The sequence below is a fragment of the Bubalus kerabau genome, chromosome 19 (assembly GCF_029407905.1).
Source record: "Bubalus kerabau isolate K-KA32 ecotype Philippines breed swamp buffalo chromosome 19, PCC_UOA_SB_1v2, whole genome shotgun sequence".
In the NCBI taxonomy this organism is placed as follows: Eukaryota; Metazoa; Chordata; class Mammalia; order Artiodactyla; family Bovidae; genus Bubalus; species Bubalus kerabau.
In genome coordinates, this window is record NC_073642.1 from 42745382 (window position 1) to 42765287 (window position 19906).

Consider the following 19906-nt stretch of genomic DNA (forward strand, 5'->3'; position numbering starts at 1 on the left):
GTGACTCATATTAAGGTGCTGTATTAGTCAGGGTCCTAGCTGGAAAGAGGTGACACACTTTAAAAACAATTAACTGCCTTATGATCCAGCAATCCCACTGCTGGGCATACACACTGAGGAAACCAGAAGGGAAAGAGACACGTGTACCCCAATGTTCATCGCAGCACTGTTTATAATAGCCAGGACATGGAAGCAACCTAGATGTGCATCAGCAGATGAATGGATAAGAAAGCTATGGTACATATACACTATGGAGTACTACTCAGCCATTAAAAAGAATACATTTGAATCAGTTCTAATGAGGTGAATGAAACTGGAGCCTATTATACAGAGTGAAGTAAGCCAGAAAGAAAAACACCAATACAGTATACTAACGCATATATATGGAATTTAGAAAGATGGTAACAATAACCCTGTGTACGAGACAGCAAAAGAGACAAAAAAGTGATGTATAGAACAGTCTTATGGACTCTGAGAGAGAGGGAGAGGGTGGGAAGATTTGGGAGAATGGCATTGAAACATGTAAAATATCATGTATGAAACGAGTTGCCAGTCCAGGTTCAATGCACGATACTGGATGCTTGGGGCTGGTGCACTGGGACGACCCAGAGGGATGGAATGGGGAGGGAGGAGGGAGGAGGGTTCAGGATGGGGAACACATGTATACCTGTGGCGGATTCATTTTGATATTTGGCAAATCTAATACAATTATGTAAAGTTTAAAAAATAAAATTAAAAAAAAAATCATCTACCCTAAAAAAAAAAAAAACAAAAAAAAAACCACAAAAACAATTAACAGAGTGAGTTTAATGAAGGGATTAGTTACCGAGGTATGGGCAACAATCAGGAAACCAACAAGGGATGGAGAAATACCCAGAGGCTAGTGACAGTCAGGAATTTTTACTGTCTGCCTGAAAGAACAGAGAGTGAAGCATGTTAGTGCGACCTGGCGACTGCTGAAGTCATGGTAGAGGGGCTGTTTGTTGGGAGCTCTGACCACAGAGGAATGCAAGCAAGGGCAGAACTTCTGCAAGACAGAGAGGAAGCAGTGTGTGTGGTACTTACAGTGCTCCCACCTTTTTCTCCTCGCACAGCTCTGTATCCTGGGTACCTGCTATGGCAGATCCCTATTGAAAGCCAGAAGATAAGGAAATTCAGGCGCTAGATACTTACAGTGCTCCCACCTTTTTCTCCTCGCACAGCTCTGTATCCTGGGTACCTGCTATGGCAGATCCCTATTGAAAGCCAGAAGATAAGGAAATTCAGGCGCTAGAATTCACACAGGTCAGCTACCTGGGTTGATCAGGACAGAGAATGAAGCAGAGCTTGGGAAAGAGGGAGGGGAAGTAAGTGGAGCATAGCAAGTGGAAAATAATCAAAACAGCTTTTTTTTTCTTCATGGTTGTCATTGTAACTGTGAATTAGTGACTTGTGATTGATGAAGTACAAAGATTCCTGCCTTCTGAAAGTTTGAAGCTAATACAGATCTCAGTACAGTCAAATTAGTGAAAATTCATGCTATCAGAAGGCAAATTTTTACTATCGTCAAATTAATGAACAGAATATTTATATTGGAGATAAACTGTGATGTTAAGTTTATTTTGTTGCAGTGGGGAGTAATGGATAGAAGGGCTTATTTTGATAGGATAGAGTTATGAAAAAAAAGTTCTCCTTCACTTTATTAAGTAAAAATAGATGTAGGAATAAAACTTCTGGAAATGATTCTTAAAATAGAAGGGACAAAGACTGAACAACTCTTGAGGGCAGTACATGATCCCTTCTTGGTCTTCTTTCTTTTACTTCCAAGGAAGGGCATAGAAAACAGCCAGGTGGTCCTAACGTGGGTACTGTCTTCATTACTTTCCCACAAGGAGGGAGAAGCTACTGCCTGTGGTAGAGTAGGCAGCTAGACAATATGCTGAATATCCACAGACTCAGGCTGCACTAGCAGACTGGCATGGCATTATGGAAATGAGGGCATGCCCTTTCTTCCTGTCTGGAGCCCTTCCTGTCTGGACACTACAGATAGAAGGAAAGCCCGAGGCCTTTCTGCCTCTTATTCACTTAAATGAGATGAGATGGGAATTTTAAATTGAGCCACCTTAATATTTCAGTCATCATTTAAAGTAAAAGGCATTTATTGCTTGTGAAAGGCAGTGGGCCTTTTGCCACATTAACTGAACTCCTATTCACTCATCGTAGATGCCAGTCCAAGCCCACACTTGTATTTTTCCCACCACCAGCTTGGGCTATTCAGTTATCTCTTTTACAGTAATACTCTTGACTGCCAGTTTTGACAGTAGTGTGTGTGTGTGTGTGTGTGTGTGTATGTATATATAAAATTTTATTTTGTCTTTATTTGTGGCTGTCCTGTGTCTTTGTTGCCTCGCAGGCTTTTCTCTAGTTGTGGCAAGTGGAGTCTGTTCTCTAGTTGTGACGTGCAGGTTTCTCTGCGGTGACTTCTCTCGTTGAAGAGCATGGGCTCTAGGGCAAGTGAGGGGCTTCAGTAGTTGGACTCCTGGATTCTAGAACGCAGGCTCGACAGCTGTGGCCCATGGGTTTTGTTGTTTCACAGCCTGTGGGATCTTCCTGGATCAGGGATTGTACCTGTGTCTCCTGTATTGGCAGGGGAATTCTTTATCACTGAGTCACTGGAGAAGCCCAACAGTAGTTTTTATAACATGAAAGGATCGGGCACATATTGTTGCCTTCATTAAGTAAATTACCATGGGCCATATTTGGCTGCTTTGGATTTTAGTGCTATTTTCTCCCTACATTGTACAATTTGTAACTACCTCAAATTGTAAAGCTTAAAGCATGCTTATACCTGATAGGTGGCAGACTTAGGTCATAGATTTCCCTAGTATTCAAAGATAGGAAATCTTCATTATGTTTTTGGTTTGTAGTGTGAAACTAAAGGAGACAGTCAGTTTTGGATTTCTCCCCTGGTGTATTTCCATGAAAATGTTGGGCAGGGTTATAATTAATGGATATTTGGCAAATAATCACATGATATAGAAGAGAATTACTGTTTTACCCATCAAATTATAAAAATTATTTCCAAAATAATTTTTTTGTTTTTGTTAGGCAAATTGTAGCTAAGGATTAAAGATCAGGAATTGTATTCCAGTGTTTTATCTTTAAGGACTCACCTGATATTCAGTCTGAAACTTCAATCTTTGTTAGTTTGGGAATCAAATTATAAAGCAAATATAATGCTATTGGTTAATAAACAATAATGTTTCCAATTAAATTTAAGAAGCAGGGCCCCTGTATTTGTGTCAACTTATATTATAGGTAGAAATTGTAGTGTGTCAGTTAACAGTTTAAGGAAATAGCCTAAGAATTAAAAACTTTTAAACTATGACATGGAAAGACTCAGGATTTGAAAAACTTCCCCAAATGATTCTTATGTAGATTTCAGAATCATTCTGTCTAGAGCAACTTATCTGATAATTCCTTGATTTATCCAGCCTGTGTTTTGATGGGACCCTTCTGATATCGTTCATTCAGTTTTATCTTTGAAGAATTTCTAGGCACTTTGTTCATCATATACCTGACAGCTAAAATTCCTTAATATCTTAAAGTTCAATGAATAGTTAATGGCCAAGGGATAGTCAGATTCATATTAAAAACTACTTTTAAATCTATTAAACATTTGTATGTAGAAAAAGGATGAGACTCACAATCTATCATTTAAAAAATTTTGCACTTTGTCTTAGATGTTAAAGATTTGATCAGAGTGCTGTGTAGCTCTGAAGAATGTCTTCATATCTTAAGTATGATTTGAAAATGGAGCAAAGCTTTTCCATGAAAAATCTCAGTCTTTCTTTTGTGAAATACACCTGGTTAAATACAGTTAAGGTAATCAGGGTATAGCAGTTCTCTTCTTTGGGGTTCGTGTTAGAGAAACAACGTGTTCAGAAAGGAGTGTGTATCATTATGAACAAAACAGCCTTTGGTGGTGGCTCACAGAGAGCATGGGCAGCTTGAGCTTTATGTGCATCTAACAGAGTTGGAAATCCAAAATATTAAATCTTAAGAGTCCAGCATGAACAGATGCTTATAGAAGAACATTGCAGAGACATTTGTGTAAAACAAGTAGGCTTCTCTAGGTGTTTACTAATCAACATAAAGATGGACTCAAGACTTGAGGATTTAATCTTTACTGATAATATCAGAACTGAGGGAGAGAATGAGAATGAGAGAGAGAGAGAGCATGTGAGTAGAATATGAGAGAACTGTATGGTTCTAGCCCAAGCTCTTTAGAATCTCCAGAAACTTCTCTTGTCCTCAGTGGTTCATAGTGAATGCAGTCTGAATCCCTAGTGAGTTTTGCCTTTGACTCCATTATTGAAGAGCTAATCTCTCTTTCTAAATAGCAGATGTGTGTCCAGATTCCTTTAACAAACTTGAATTCTTAATTAAAAGTGCACATGCTCTCTCTCACCAATGACTTTGAAATACTGTGATTTCCACTAATTATTGTGTTTTATAATGCTTTTTGGCAGCAGTTGGCATAATTTTCTGTGACAGAATTCATTTCTAAAGTGAGCAACATAATGATTGATCTTTAAATTAGTAAAACCTATACCCTTTGTGACTATACCAATTCTCTCCTCTGTTGGAATGGAGTATAGAATCCAAAACAGTGACTCATGAAAGAATTATTTATATTCCCTGTTGAAACACAGTCTGGGGGTACATTTAAGGTGAATTTGCCTTTTTAATTTTGTTTTACTTAATCTACTGCTAATGTTAGTGGACATTTATTGATATTACAGGGAATAATGTTTATAATTCAGGAAGTTTGGGAGTTATAGAGAAGAATGGCAAGGGAGAACTAAAAAATACTGAAGCAAATCTCCTTTATAGTCAATAAACAATTAAGTAAACATAATTCTGTTAAGCTAGCAGAAAATGATTATTTTGCTGCAAGTATCTTTAAATAAATCAAGGAGCATCAGCAGCATTAAATATTAGAGCACTGTGAACATTAAGAATAGCAATTAATTTCTTCTTTTAAGCGTTGGTTGACTTTACATTGATGTGCTAAAGGATTATATAGAATTACTCATCCAGGTATACTTAAGGGCAGTTTTTGTTGTATATTTTTATTAGGTTCCAACACTGAAGTTCTCAGTCAAGCATGGGTATTAGATACAATTTATGCCTTGGAGACTTAGAATGCCATAGTTGAGTAATTCCACACTGGTATAATTATGATCAGCCTAACATCTGGAATGATTAGTTTTAAATGCTTCAGTTCTGTTCAGTCGCTCAGTCGTGTCTGACTCTTTGCAACGCTATGGACTGCAGCATGCCAGGCTTCCCTGTCCATCACCAATTCCTGGAGCTTACTCAAACTCATGTCCATCAAGTCGGTAATGCCATCCAACCATCTCATCCTCTGTCATCCCCTTCTCCTTCCACCTTCAATCTTTCCCAGCATCACAGTCTTTTCCAGTGAGTCCGTTCTTTGCATCAGGTGGCCAAAGTATGGGGAGTTTCAGCTTCAGCATCAGTCCTTCCAATGAATATTCAGGACTGATTTCCTTTAGGATGGACAGGTTGGATCTCCTTGCAATCCAAGGGACTCTCAAGAGTCTTCTCCAATACCACAATTCAAAAGCATCAATTCTTCAGTGCTCAGCTTTCTTTATAGTCCAACTCTCACATCCATACATGACCACTGGAACTAACTGCTCTGAACTTGAACCCAAATCTAGATATGCAATTATAGATGCAGTTTCCTGTCAATACTCAAGAGAATTAGCCGTTAAGACAATACTCTAAAATAATTATTTTTCAAGATGTTTACATATTTTCCAGAATCTGATAGACAACTAACCTCTTATAGTAAATCCCAGAGAGTAAAATGCCTTTTACATAGATTACAACTTGGAAAATAACATTTAAATGATATTATTTATTTAGACTTAGACATTTACCCTAGAAAATGAATGGATAGAAAATCCTTCATGGAATTCTTGAGATGGTACTTTATGGTACTCTGTTTTTACCCCTTGAAAATTATTATATTTATTGCAAAGTAAACATTCTCTTTGTTGCTATTAGTATTCCTTGTGGTCAATAGAGGGAGCACAAGTTTTCTAACCATCACAAAACTGAGGTGACATCATCAGTGATGGTATAGAGGGGAACAATCTAGGCTAGTTCATATTGATTCATGTTCCAGAGTCTGTGAGAAAAATTGAAATTTATTAAATAGAAAGTCAAGAATTGTAGAGATAAACTGTAGTATCAGATTTAGAGATCATATTTTAAGTTAAGAGATTAGTAACAAAAACCAACATAATTCCTTTAAAATGGAAAAATATACATTGTGATGCACAGATTGGTTAATGACTAATTTTACTGGAGATTTTGTTTCTCTTTTGTTTACTTTATTTCTTTATAATTTGTAGAGGTCACTTTAGGGTGTCTGGAATAGTACATGTGCGATGCACTAAAATTTGGTACAGCAAAAGAGGTGTAGTGATTTCTGTATGGGTCAGTTATGTTTTTGTATTGTTTAACAAGGGCTAGACATTTTTTTCTCAAAATTGCTTCCTGAAGACTGATTGCATTGCAATTAGTCAATAGTTAAGAACATATATTTAAGGGGGAAAAAATCTTACACTAGAAACTCTTATGAATGTAGCTGGTAGTTCCAGAGGAATGTTTACATGTTTTATGAGCATTTTATGGAACATGGAAGATGATCGTTGTCTGTCCTTGTCAGAAGTTTATTATGATGTATGAGTGGTTCTGTTTAAATTACAAACAAGCTCAGGCATCATGGATGCTTATTTGTGATACCATGTTAGTGTTAAGTACAAGAAAACCAAGACACTTTAATCCCTCTTTCTAGGGTCTTACAGCTATCACTAAGCATTTTTGTAATAGCTTTGTTATTTTTTAAAAAGTGAAATAGCTCTTTAAATAAGACCAGTGGAAATAGATTCATTTTATAGAGAAGTTAATTGAGATGTATTGAGATTTACTGAGCTATTCAAGATTATATAATACGTTAGCATAGTCAACAAAACCAGAATTCAGAGCTTTTGCTTCCTGGTTCAAGGAGTTACAAAGAGTTCTTAGAGCTGTAGTCTAGGATAATTCAAAAACATAGGACAATTATTTAAATCCCTGATCCTTTGTTAAGTGCCTGTTTTGTGTACAGCATAGTTATTTTGTTTGATTAAAAATTGAGAAAAATAACCATCCATGAAACTATATTGTCTAGTAGTAATACAAACAGTGGATGAAGTGTGTTTCAACCAAAAAATATTTATATTATCTTAAAGCTAAAGGTACATTTTAGGACTAATAGAAAACCCCTCTGTACTGATTTATCGTTATGAGAGAATTTGGAGGAAATAACCAAGGGGTCGGAGAAGGCAGTGGCACCCCACTCCAGTACTCTTGCCTGGAAAATCCCAGGGATGGAGGAGCCTGGTGGGCTGCCGTCTATGGGGTCGCACAGAGTCGGACACAACTGAAGTGACTTAGCAGTAGCAGCAGCAGCCAAGGGATGAGGGGTGTTGTTTACAGGTGAAGAGAATGGCTCTGAGGTTGAGGGACTGTAATTCTTAGAGGAGGTGGTATTTCACATATGCTTAAATAGGATTACTGAGGCAGTCAGGTTGAACTGAAAACTACAGTTAAGAGGGAATGCAAAATCGTGTGATCAGAGAGCTGGCTGAGACCTTGAAGACCGTCTGCCCTTTCATTAATTTTACGGCTAAGGAAACTGAGACCTGGAGTGATTCTGAGTTACTTGCCCAAGGTTAGTCACACAGGTAGATGGGGGCAGAACTGGAATTAATTTTCCTCCAAATGCCTGGATATGATAACAGAACTGGGAAGGTGGCAAATTATGGAAATACACTGGATGTGCAGAGTTGAGTATATTTTTGCATAACAGTTATTTCCATCAGTCTTTAAAAAAGGAAAAAGAGAAATGTTGGTTTGTTTTGGGTTTCTTGGGAAGAATAAATCCAAATAGAAGAATGTAGTGATCCATGGAACAGTTCAAAAAGTAGGACGAGCTGCCTGATGGCAAATATGAAAATGATCTTGCCAACAACTTCTAGAACATTTTTACTAATAATAGTAATAAAGATAATAAAAATATAACCAACAGCAACAGCTACCATTTATGGAATGTTTACCTATGGCATCATGTCGAATATCTTATGTACATTACTTCATTAAATTATTGCATCCTGTGACCTAAGAATTTCTATGCCATTTTGTAAATTAGAAACTAAATCTCAAAGAGATTAAGTTATTCCCCTTGTCACACTGGTAGTCAGCTATGGAATAAAAATTTGAATTCTCTTTCTGTTTGAATTCCAAGCCAGTGTTTCTGAAGCTTGACTAATGAATAAACCCTTCTTCTAAAGGAAAATAATCTGCTCATGCCCCAAATAGACTTATTTTTGTTAGTAGGCTACTTAACTAAGCATAAACACAAATTCCTTAAGCTTATAGCTCTTATATAATTTTTAAAAACTACAAAACTTACAAATTACATTCAAGCAAATGTGTAAGATCAGTAAAATTCAAACTAATGACATTGATTTAATATGAAAGAGAAAGTTTTTGCTGAAATGAAAGGACCAATTGCAAGATGAATTTGTAGCTAACTGCTGCTGCGCAGTTGCTCTGGGTTTAGTGTGGCAATGCTGCCACATGCTTTGTGAGAACTTGATTCTGCTGCTGCTTTTCTCTGTTCTGTCTTCTTCAAATTGTCCCTTCAGACTCTGTAGTGCTCTGTTAATAGTATCATCTGCCCTTCACTTGATGCATCAGTTATTTATTGTTAATCCTACTTCTGTTCTCCTTGGCTATGCCAAAGTACTACTGCCAATTTGGTGGTTTGGAATGCCGAAATGTCACGGCAGTAAATATTTCATTATAAGATTGTGGTCATCAGGTGATCTAAAATATGTTCATTTTTTCAGTCTATCATCTAGAAGAAACCCCCAAATTTAAGAAATTCATAGTGTCTACAAATCATAACCAGGTCTCTGGTGTTTCTACTTACAGGAAAAAATTGCACTGCACTTTCCCTCAAAACTCAAAACCGTCTGGTTACTGTGGGGTAATAGTGGAGACCCAGGAAAGCCTCCATCTCCATCTACTTTCAGAGCTGCCTTAATTCAGACTACCCCTGTTTTGCATCCGAGTTTCTGCCACAAGCCCTAGTTTTATCCCCACCAAAGTATTCTCTACAGTATAAACCACAGTACTGAGTTTTCTGGAGTACAGATTTAGAGCTCAGCTGGGTATCGCTTCTTTCGGGAAACTTTCCCCTGTTGTTTCTTCTTATCACTTGTTTCCTCACCCCATTCACGATCACCTTAACCATCCTCTTCTCTAGATTGAATTAGTTATTTTTCCTTTGTTCTTCCTTTATAACTCCATAAAACCCTAGGTCTACCTTTATTATAACCCTGATTAGCATATTGTGTTGAATCCTTAATTTGGGGGTTTCCCCAAGTAGGCTGTTAGGTTCTTGAAAGGAAAGCATACTTTGTGCATCTTCTAGGTAGCACATTGTGTGTGTGTGAAAGAGAAGATCCTGATGATACAGCTGTGATCATGAATCACAGGTCAGTTTTAATTTTAGGAGTGAGGAGTCAAAAATTGGCAAAAACAAAACAGACATTGCCTTATCTTTCCTATTCATGTATGTGAAATTTATGCAAATTACCTAAACAGTTAAATAATAGACTCTTTTAGTGTGTAGTCAACATAATTTTGGAAGTAATCTTTCCATACGGAATTAAATAATAGCATCATTTTGCTGTGGTTTCTGTTTCCACTTGGTTAGGTGCTGTCATTGTCTCCACGCCTCAGGACATTGCCTTGATGGATGCACACAAGGGAGCTGAGATGTTTCGAAAAGTCCACGTGCCTGTAAGTATTTTCACCTTCACTGTTGGAAAAGTAAGAAATGCTTCTAACTGAAAAAAGCAGATCATTGAGAAATACAATCCAAAATTTAATTTAGTCCTGGGTGGAAATCTGTGTGAACACCCTACTTCATTTTTTTTGTTGTTTAGTCGCTAAGTCATGTCCAACTCTTATGTGACTCCATGGGTTGTAGCCGCCAGGCTCCTCTGTCCATCGGCTTTCCCAGGCAAGAATACTGGAGTGAGTTGCCATTTCCTTCTCCAGGGGATTTTCCTGGCTCAGGGATTGAACCCACATCTCCTGCATTGGCAGGCAGATTCTTTACCACTGAGACCGGGGTAGCCCATTCTTCATTTTAATTGTTACTTTAAAAACACACATATAGGTGGAAACAGGAATGCACATTATATTAATCAAAGAAAATTCTGAAATATCCCTCAAGTATGAGTTTTCTGAACAATTATTCCCTCTCTCAACTATCTGTAGCTGTCACTGTCTAAAAAAAAAATAATGAGAATTTTGAGAAATTATTTAGGAAGATGACTTTTTTCCTTCTGTCTTCTACAGTTGTAACTCATTTATAGCTCACCATCTTCTTGAAAGTAAGAATTTGCTATACAAAGTGCAAAAAATAGAAATATTATAAAAAGGAGAGAGAAGACAAAATCAGATGGACTCAGAGTGAAGTCTGTAAACAACTTGCATGCTATTAAGGGACTTAGATGTGTGCTGGAAGTATGCCATGTATTTTCAAGCAGTCACAGGGAAAGAAACATAGGCCATTATAAGACTGTCCATTTCTGTGGGGTTAAATAAAAGAGCTTGAAGCACTATTTATAATAGCCAGGACATGGAAACAGCCTAAATGTTCACTGACAGATGAAAGGATAAAGAAGATGAACTATTACTCAGCCATCAGAAAAGAATGAAATAGTGCCATTTGCAGTAACATGGATAGACCTAGAGATTATCATACTAAACAAAGTAACTCAGAAAGAGAAAGATAAATACCATATGATATTACTCATATGTGGAATCTAAAGTGCTATACAAATCAATTTATTGATAAAACAGAAACAGACTCACAGACATAAAGAACAGACTTGTGGTTGCCACGGGGATGGTGGAATAGGGAAGGAAAGGAACAGGAGTTTGGGATTAGAAGATAACATATATATATATATAACTGAGTCACTTTGTTGTGCAGAAGAAATTAACACAACATTGTAAGTCAACTGTACTTCAGTAAATTTTTTAAAAAAGAGCTTGATGCTCAAAAGAAGCAGAACTGAGAGGAGAGGCATTACTCTTTCCTAGATCCTCAAGAATATTAATAAAAGAAACCCTGTAGGTAATGAACACTTTCATCACCTTTGTAACCGTAGATAGAGGGTTCTTCTTCCTAGTGTGCCTCATCAAAAGCAAGTGGATTTGTGCCAAAGTGTGGTTTAGAACAAGTGTTTCAGTATGAAGCCAAAATGATACTTCCATCTCTGTGGCTCCCAATGGCTTTGTTTAATTCTTGGTTAGATTTTAGAGCTTATAAAGCGGAACTTTTTGTTTTTGTTTTCCTATATGGCTTATTGCAGGGTCTTTCATATAGTTCCCTGCGCTGCACAGTAGGACCTTATAGTTTATCCATTCTATATATAATAGTTTGCATCTGCTAATCCCAGACTCCCAATCCAACCCCCTGACCCCAGCAACCACAAGTCTGTTCTGTTTGTGAATCTGTTTCTTTTTCACAAGTAAGTTTATTTGTGTCACATTTTAGAGCCCACATATGAGTGACATTATATGGCATTCATCTCTCTTTCTGGCTTACTTTGCTTAGTGTGATAATCTCTAAATCCATCCATGTAGCTATAAATGGCATTATTTCATTCCTTTTGATGGCCAAGTAATATTCCGTTGTATATGTACATACACACACTGCATCTTTATCCATCCATCTGTTGGTGGACTGTTTCCATGCCTTGCTATGCTATGCTAAGTCACTTCAGTCGTGTCCAACTCTGTGTGACCCCATAGACGGCAGCCCACCAGGCTCCCCCGTCCCTGGGATTCTCCAGGCAAGAACACTGGAGTGGGTTGCCATTTCCTTCTCCAATGCATGAAAGTGAAAAGTGAAAGTGAAGTCGCCCAGTCGTGTCCAACTCCTAGTGACCCCATGGACTGCAGCCTACCAGGCTCCCCCATCCATGGGATTTTCCAGGCAAGAGTACTGGAGTGGGGTGCCATTGCCTTCTCTGTTCCATGCCTTAGCTATTGTAAATAATGCTTCTGTGAACATCGGAGTGCGTGTTTCTTTTTTATTTAGTTTTGTCTGGAAATATGGCCAGGAGTAGGATTGCTGGATTATACAGTAGCTCTATTTTTTGGTTTCTGAAGAACCTTCTTACTGTTCTCCACAGTGACTGCACCAATTTACATTCTCACCAACAGTGCAGGAGAGTTCCCTTTTCTCCATGCTCTCACCAGCATTTGCTGTTTGTAGGTTTTTTAGTAATGGCCTTTCTCTTTGCAGTTTTGATTTGCATTTCCCTAATAATTAGTGATTTGAGTATCATTTGTATGTCTTCTTTGGAGAAATGTCTATTTAGGTCTTCTGCCCGTTTTTTGATTGGGTTGTTTTGTTTTTTAGTTATTGAGTTGTATGAGCTGTTTGTGTATTTTGGGAATTAAGCCCTTATCAGTTGCATCATATGCAAATATTTTCTCCCAGTCCATAGGTTGTCTTTTCATTTTGTTATGGTTTCGTTTGCTGTGCAAAAGCTTATACATTTGAAGTTTAGCTTGGACAAATTTTAAAGCAAGTTGACTCATTGGAAAAGACTCTGATGCTGGGAGGGATTGGGGGCAGGGGGTGAAGGGGACGACAGAGGATGAGATGGCTGGATGGCATCACTGACTTGATGGATGTGAGTCTCAGTGAACTCCGGGAGTTGGTGATGGACAGGGAGGCCTGGCGTGCTGCGATTCATGGGGTCGCAAAGAGTGGGACACAACTGAGCGACTGAACTGAACTGAACCAAATACCTGCTGCAGATAGAAAACTGTCTCGATAAAACACTTAGTTGAACAATTTTGTTTCCTATTATGCCTTCCAAGATAAACTAGATGCAAGTAATGTGCCTACTCAGATAACTAATAAGAATACTTAAATGAAATTTTAAAGTATAAATCAGCAAAAAGTTAGATAGTTATCCACCCAAAATTATGTGAACAAGTAATTCATAATCCATCTTTCTGGCAGGAATTAGATAACTGAGCCAATGATCTGTTACCGCCACTTCAAGGTCAGGATAATAACCATTCTATCAGCATATAAGTGAATGCTTAACTTCTAGTTCTATAAGATGAGTGCAGAGGCAAGTGTCCAGCTCACTCAAAAGGAGCATGAAATCCTTGACAGAAAAGTTTTTAAAAGAGAGGAAGCCAGAATTTTGTTAGGTGGGTGTCACTAATGGATAAAAGTTGAGCTGTCAACCAGAAAGTATTGTGAGGAAGTACTGGGCAGCATAAGGCTTGTGGGACTAGGGCAGGATTAGTTATGGAAAAAAGGAACTATTTGTGAAGTGAAAGTGAATGTTGGAATATAAATTTGCAGAGTCAGAGCAGTCCTGGGTCATGACAAGGTACAGGATATGGTTGGTCATGGGTGTGTGGGACTGAAGAGGAGTGGAAATGAAAGTCATTGGAAATGCATAATTCCTCCATTATTTTTTTAACATTGTCTGTTGTCTTTATTATAGCCCTCATTCTTCACTCATTTTAATTATTTGCCTTCTAAACCGCAAAAAATTTGAAAAAGCGGTAGAATGTTGTAGTCAGCTCTTAACCTGCAAAACAAGACAGGTGTTCAGTAATCTTTGCAAGTAAATGAATGAGAACTTCCCAGCAGAGAGCTCCGTAAGCAGTTGGAGGACAGCCATGGTGTAGGTGCCTTGTGAAGGGAATCCTGGCTTTGAGCAAGATGTGAATTTGATGACCTCTGAGATCCTTCTGGCACTTAAGAGCCTTGCAGTCTGAGTAATGGTAAAACATTTGAAATTAGAAAGTGTTCCATAAATGCAAAGGAGAAATGTTATGCTTTGTTTATACCACTTTATTTCATTTTTTTCCTGGTTTTTAGTCTTGTTCTCTTTTTTCCCTTTTGAAGTGCATTAGTTACCATGGAAACAGTGATGTCATTGGAATTCATTGGTATGGTCAGAGTTTATTAATGTCTACAAAAACGTTTTGAAATTAATTTAAATAATTTCCTAAAATTCAAGGCTCCTTAGGGGAAGGAGAAGAAGAGCTATTAAATTCTCTGTTCTCTGCCTGAAATGATATTGACTCTGCCAAATTCTTGATTATGTCAGTATTTTTTCAGTATTTAAAACAGACAGTTTAAAAAAATAATAGTAATTTTTCAATCTTACACATTTTTAATGATGACTATATACTGTGTCATTCTCATCCATTTTTGTTGCCTTTTATAAAAAAGCCCTTATAAATGTTAAAAAGCAAAAACATTACTTTGCCAACAAAGGCCCGTCTAGGCAAGGCTATGATTTTTCCAGTAGTCATGTATGGATGTGAGAATTGGACTGTAAAGAAAGCTGAGTGGCAAAGAATTGATGCTTTTGAACTATGATGTTGGAGAAGACTCTTGAGAGTCCCTCGGACAGCAAGGAGATCCAACCAGTCTATCCGAAAGGAAATCAGTCCTGAATGTTCATTGGAAGGACTGATGTTGAAGCTGAAACTCCAATACTTTGGCCACCTGATGCGAAGAACTGACTCACTGGAAAAGACCCTGATACTGGGATTGAAGGCAGGAGGAGAAGGGGACAACAGAGGATAAGATGGTTGGATGGCATCACCGATTCAATGGACATGAGTTTGAGTAAACTCCGGGAGTTGGTGATGGACAGGCAGGCCTGGCATGCTGCAGTCCATGGAGTTGCAGAGTCAGACACGACTGAGTGACTGAACTGACTGATAAGGAAGACCCAGACACCTCAATTTAGAGCCCTTCCCCTTCTGTTTGAACTGTAAAGTCACAGGTATTTCACTACCCAGCCCTTCTTCTTAGGTAATCTCCTTTCCAGATGCTGAAAAGTATATTAAAGTATGTCATTGTTTAGTCGCTAAGTCATGTCCGACTCTGTGCAATCCTATGGGCTGGAGCCTGCTAGGCTCCTCTGTCCATGGAATTCTCCAGGCAAGAATACTGAAGTGGGTTGCCATAACCTTCCCCAGGGGATCTTCCTGACCCAGGGATTGAACCCGTGTCTCCTGCACTGGCAGGTGGATTCTTCACCCCTGAGCCACTAGGGAACCACATAGTAAAGTATTTTTCCTCTCTTATTCTTTCTATATATAAAGGGTCAGTTAGTAATTTTAATTCAACAAATACTTATGTTTATTTATTCTACAAATATATATTTACTTACATTGAGTGCCTTCTATAAGCAAAGTACTGTGGTAAGCTCAATTGATGATTTAAAAAAAAAAGTGAGAATGAAGCCTTTTTCTTCAAGTACCTTATCATCTTGTAGACTAACTCCATTGTGGTGCAAGGGCCCTGAATTCTGAGGGACATGAGAACTCTTTCTTCTCTGGGCTATCAAGGAAAGTTTTCATGGGAAAGCCATATTTGGCATTCTCTTTTTTTTTTTAAATGTTCCTGTAATTTTGTACATGCTGGTCTCTGGCCTGAAAAGCCATTTCCAGTTCATATTCATTTTTCAAATTCCTGCTCAGGCATGACATCCTCTAGGAAGCTTTTCCCAACCTACCAGAAAAGGTTAATACTTCTTTCTCTAAACTACTTGAACATATATCTAGTTTGTCTCTTATTCCACTACAAGTTTACCTATCAGTCCCAACAGAAGAATCTGAGTTCTTAGAGGGCAAGAAACATATCTTAAATATCCTCAAATGTTCCTTCCTACACTGATATTTGACCTGTGATATAATGCCATCCACAATCTGCTGTTCCCAGCTCAAGGCCACTCTGATTGGCATTCTCTCTGCCCCAGGCAAATGGGTTGTCTTTCACTTCTTTGAGGTTTCCATAGTTTCTCTTCTCTTGGTCCTCAGCATGCTGTTTTCATATCTCAGAACCCTTACCCTCACTTCTCACTTGGTAGATCCTTTTTATCCTTTGGTGCTTAGATTAAATGGCTTTTTCTCTGGGAGACTTGCTCTGACCCTATTAACGAGGTAAGCTTTTTCTAGTGCATGATTCAGTAATGCTCTGCTTCCCCTTTTGTAACTGTTTTCACATTTCGTCAGTATTTTCACATTATACCGCCATACCGTCAACTCTGTGAGTATAGGGACCACTGACCTCCTACTGTGTCCACAATGTATGAAAGTGAAAAGAAAGTGAAAATCGCTAAGTCATGTCTGACTGCGACCCCATGGACTGTAGCCTGCCAGGCTCCTCTGTCCATGTAATTCTCCAGGCCAGAGTCCTGGAGTGGGTAGCCATTCCCTTCTCCAGGGGTCTTCCCAACCCAGGGATCAAACCCAGGTCTCCCACATTGCAGGGAGATTCTTTACCAGCACAGCTGCTCACTAAATTTATACTGAATGAATGAGTGGAGGAGGATTGTTATTAGTTTATCATGAGACTAGGGAAGGGACAGAATTCAGTCTGAAAAAAGTCAGGAAATAACTAGTGTTCAGGGTTATTCAGTTTGTCTATAGTTGACATAATACATTTGTATATGTCTTTGCTAGCTAGGCTCTGGTTCGGTCAAACCTTAAATACTAGGTTAAAGAATTTGGAAATTCTTCTTGAAATGTTTAGAGGCATTCATAATGAATGCTGGATAGGAAAAAGACAAAATTAGAATGGAACTTTAAAAGAAATTAATCTTGCGGAGATAAGTAGAATAGCAGCCAGGAGTGTGGAGGCAATAAGAAAGCATTAGCAATGGTCAGAGTCATTCACTCTCCAGGTTGTGACCCACCAGTGAGTCAGGAAATCAATACAGTGAGAGATATAACCAAAGTTTTAAAACAGTATCAAATTGCTCTTAGGAAGAGAAAGTGTTATTTCATAGGGATATGGTCTCAGTCATAAACACATATACATGTGTTTTTGTATTAGGTCAAGCTGTCAAATAGTTCTCTTATAAGACAGTTTTAGAAAGTTGCAAAAACACTAGTGTAGGTGATAGGTTCAGTTCAGTTCAGTCTCTCAGTCATGTCCGACTCTCTGCGACCCCATGCATTGAAGCACGCCGGGCCTCCCTGTCCATCACCAACTCCCGGAGTTCACTCAGACTCATATCCATCGAGTCAGTGATGCCATCCAGCCATCTCATCCTCTGTCGTCCCCTTCTCCTCTAGCCCCCAATCCCTCCCAGCATGAGTCTTTTCCAATGAGTCAACTATTCGCAAGAGGTGGCCAAAGTACTGGAGTTTCAGCTTTAGCATCATTCCTTCCAAAGAACACCCAGGACTGATCTCCTTTAGAATGGACTGGTTGGATCTCTTTGCAGTCCAAGGAACCCTCAGGAGTCTTCTCCAACACCACAAAAGCATCAATTCTTCAGCACTCAGCCTTCTTCACAGTCCAACTCTCACATCCATACATGACCACTGGAAAAAACATAGCTTTGACTAGACGGACCTTCGTTGGCAAAGTAATGCCTCTGCTTTTGAATATGCTATCTAGTTTGGTCATAACTTTCTTTCCAAAGAGTAAGCATCTTTTAATTTCATGGCTGCAGTCATCATCATCTGCAGTGATTTTGGGACCCCCCAAAATCAAGTCTGACACTGTTTCCACTGTTTCCCCATCTATTTCCCATGACGTGATGGGACCAGATGCCATGATCTTCGTTTTCTGAATGTTGAGCTTTAAGCCAACTTTTTCACTCTCTTCTTTCACCTTCATCAAGAGGCTTTTGAGTTCCTCTTCACTTTCTGCCATCAGGGTGGTATCATCTGCATATCTGAGGTTATTGATATTTCTCCCGGCAATCTTGATTCCAGCTTGTGCTTCTTCCAGCCCAGCGTTTCTCATGAGGTACTCTGCATAGAAGTTAAATAAGCAGGGTGACAATATACAGCCTTGACTTAACTCCTTTTCCTATTTGGAACCAGTGTTTTGTTCCATGTCCAGTTCTAACTGTTGCTTCCTGACCTGCATACAGATTTCTCAAGAGGCAGGTCAGGTGGTCTGGTATTCCCATCTCTTTCAGTATTTTCCACAGTTTATTGTGATCCACACAGTCAAAGGCTTTGGCATAGTCATCAAAGCAGAAATTGATGTTTTTCTGGAACTCTCTTGCTTTTTCCATGATCCAGCGCATGTTGGCGATTTGATCTCTGGTTCCTCTGCCTTTTCTAAAACCACCTTGAACATCAGGAAGTTCACGGTTCACATATTGCTGAAGCCTGGCTTGGAGAATTTTGAGCATTACTTTACTAGCATGTGAGATGAGTGTAATTGTGTGGTAGTTTGAGCATTCTTTGGCATTGCCTTTCTTTGGGATTGGAATGAAAACTGCCCTTTTCCAGTCCTGTGGCCACTGCTGAGTTTTCCAAATTTGCTGGCATATGGAGTGCAGCACTTTCACAGCATCATCTTTCAGGATTTGAAATAGCTCAACTGGAATTCCATTACCTCCACTTGCTTTGTTTGTAATGATGCTTTCTAAGGCCCACTTGATTTCACATTCCAGGATGTCTGGCTCTAGGTGAGTGATCATACCATCGTGATTATCTTGGTGATGAAGGTCCCTCCGTCCTGTACAGTTTTTCTGTGTATTCTTGCCACCTAGTAAAGGGTCTAATTAGAATAATGGCAATGAAAATGAATAACATAATTGACATTTTGAAAGAAGAACAGACAGGCTTAGCAATTGATTACATTGGGTATGGTGGTTTGGAAAAAAGTCAGAAATCAAAGGGATTTTGAGAGTTATGCTGCCATTCATAAATGTACCAGGAGCTAGTTTTTTACTCTCAGGATTACAGTGAACTAGAAATAAGAGATTAGATTCTCAGTCACAAATCCCTATCCTATTCTCTAAGGATTATGATTTGAAACTGTTTGGCAAGGAAGAGACTAGTGTTGGCCTTTTTAGTACTATTCACGTCACATGATATATGTGACTGTCCCTTCTCCTCACTGTACCACATTTTTTAATTTATCTGTATAGTTGTAGCCTTTTATACACAGATTTTTTTTTAAGTACATGGAGAGCTATAGTCTTTAAGTGTATCTTTTATGGTTGCAAGTTAAGTTACTTTAGAAACTGTATGATAATGTTAGGGCAATAAAGTACAGCTTCTAGAGGCATTTTTAAATAGTAGTTTAGAAGAGTGAACTCAGGAGAGTGAACGCTAGGATTCAAGTCCCAGATCTGTCATGTTTAGCAGTATGACCTGAGTGAGTTACTTAATCGGTGCCTCAGTCTTCTCATTCATAATATAGGAATTATAATAGTATTTCCCTCAGAGGATTGAGGTGAAAAAAATGAGGGCTTAGTACAGTGCTAAACAATCTAAACACTTGATGTCAACATAATGTTATATAATTAATGTTGCTTATTATTCATATCATGAAACATAAATTTATAATTCATAGGTGTTTATGTATTGGCCAAGGTATTTTGACTGGTCTCTTTATTTGCTAATAAGAATGTTAAGAAGAAAAATTTTTTTAATTTAGATGAAGAGGGTCTTTGAGATCTCCTTATTTCTTGAGTATTTTTGTTGGGCCTAATTTGTTCTCCTCATATATTATTAAGTTTCTAAAGTTATTTAGAGTCTGAAATTCTGCATTACTTAAACTTTACATTATTTAATGTCAGCTAATTGCTGTCACAGATAGACCTCAAAATTTATAATGATGCAAATTAGGTAGAATTTTATTTCTTGCTTATATAAACAATACTAGTATGTGAACAGGTGAGCATGGTGGTTTTTATTCCTCAAAGTCTTTTAAGCTTAAAGACCACTGCCA

The 19906-nt window shown here is 38.3% G+C and overlaps 1 protein-coding gene across 2 annotated transcripts in view; it reads left to right on the forward strand.

Moving 5' to 3' along the window:
- The window catches only part of NUBPL (NUBP iron-sulfur cluster assembly factor, mitochondrial), a 245750-nt gene that overhangs the window by 186919 nt on the left and 38925 nt on the right, over positions 1-19906 (forward strand). For both annotated transcript variants that reach the window (XM_055556683.1, XM_055556682.1), the window contains exon 8: positions 9845-9930. In XM_055556683.1, the coding sequence (XP_055412658.1) occupies positions 9845-9930 (86 nt within the window). The remainder of the gene's footprint in view (positions 1-9844; positions 9931-19906) is intronic.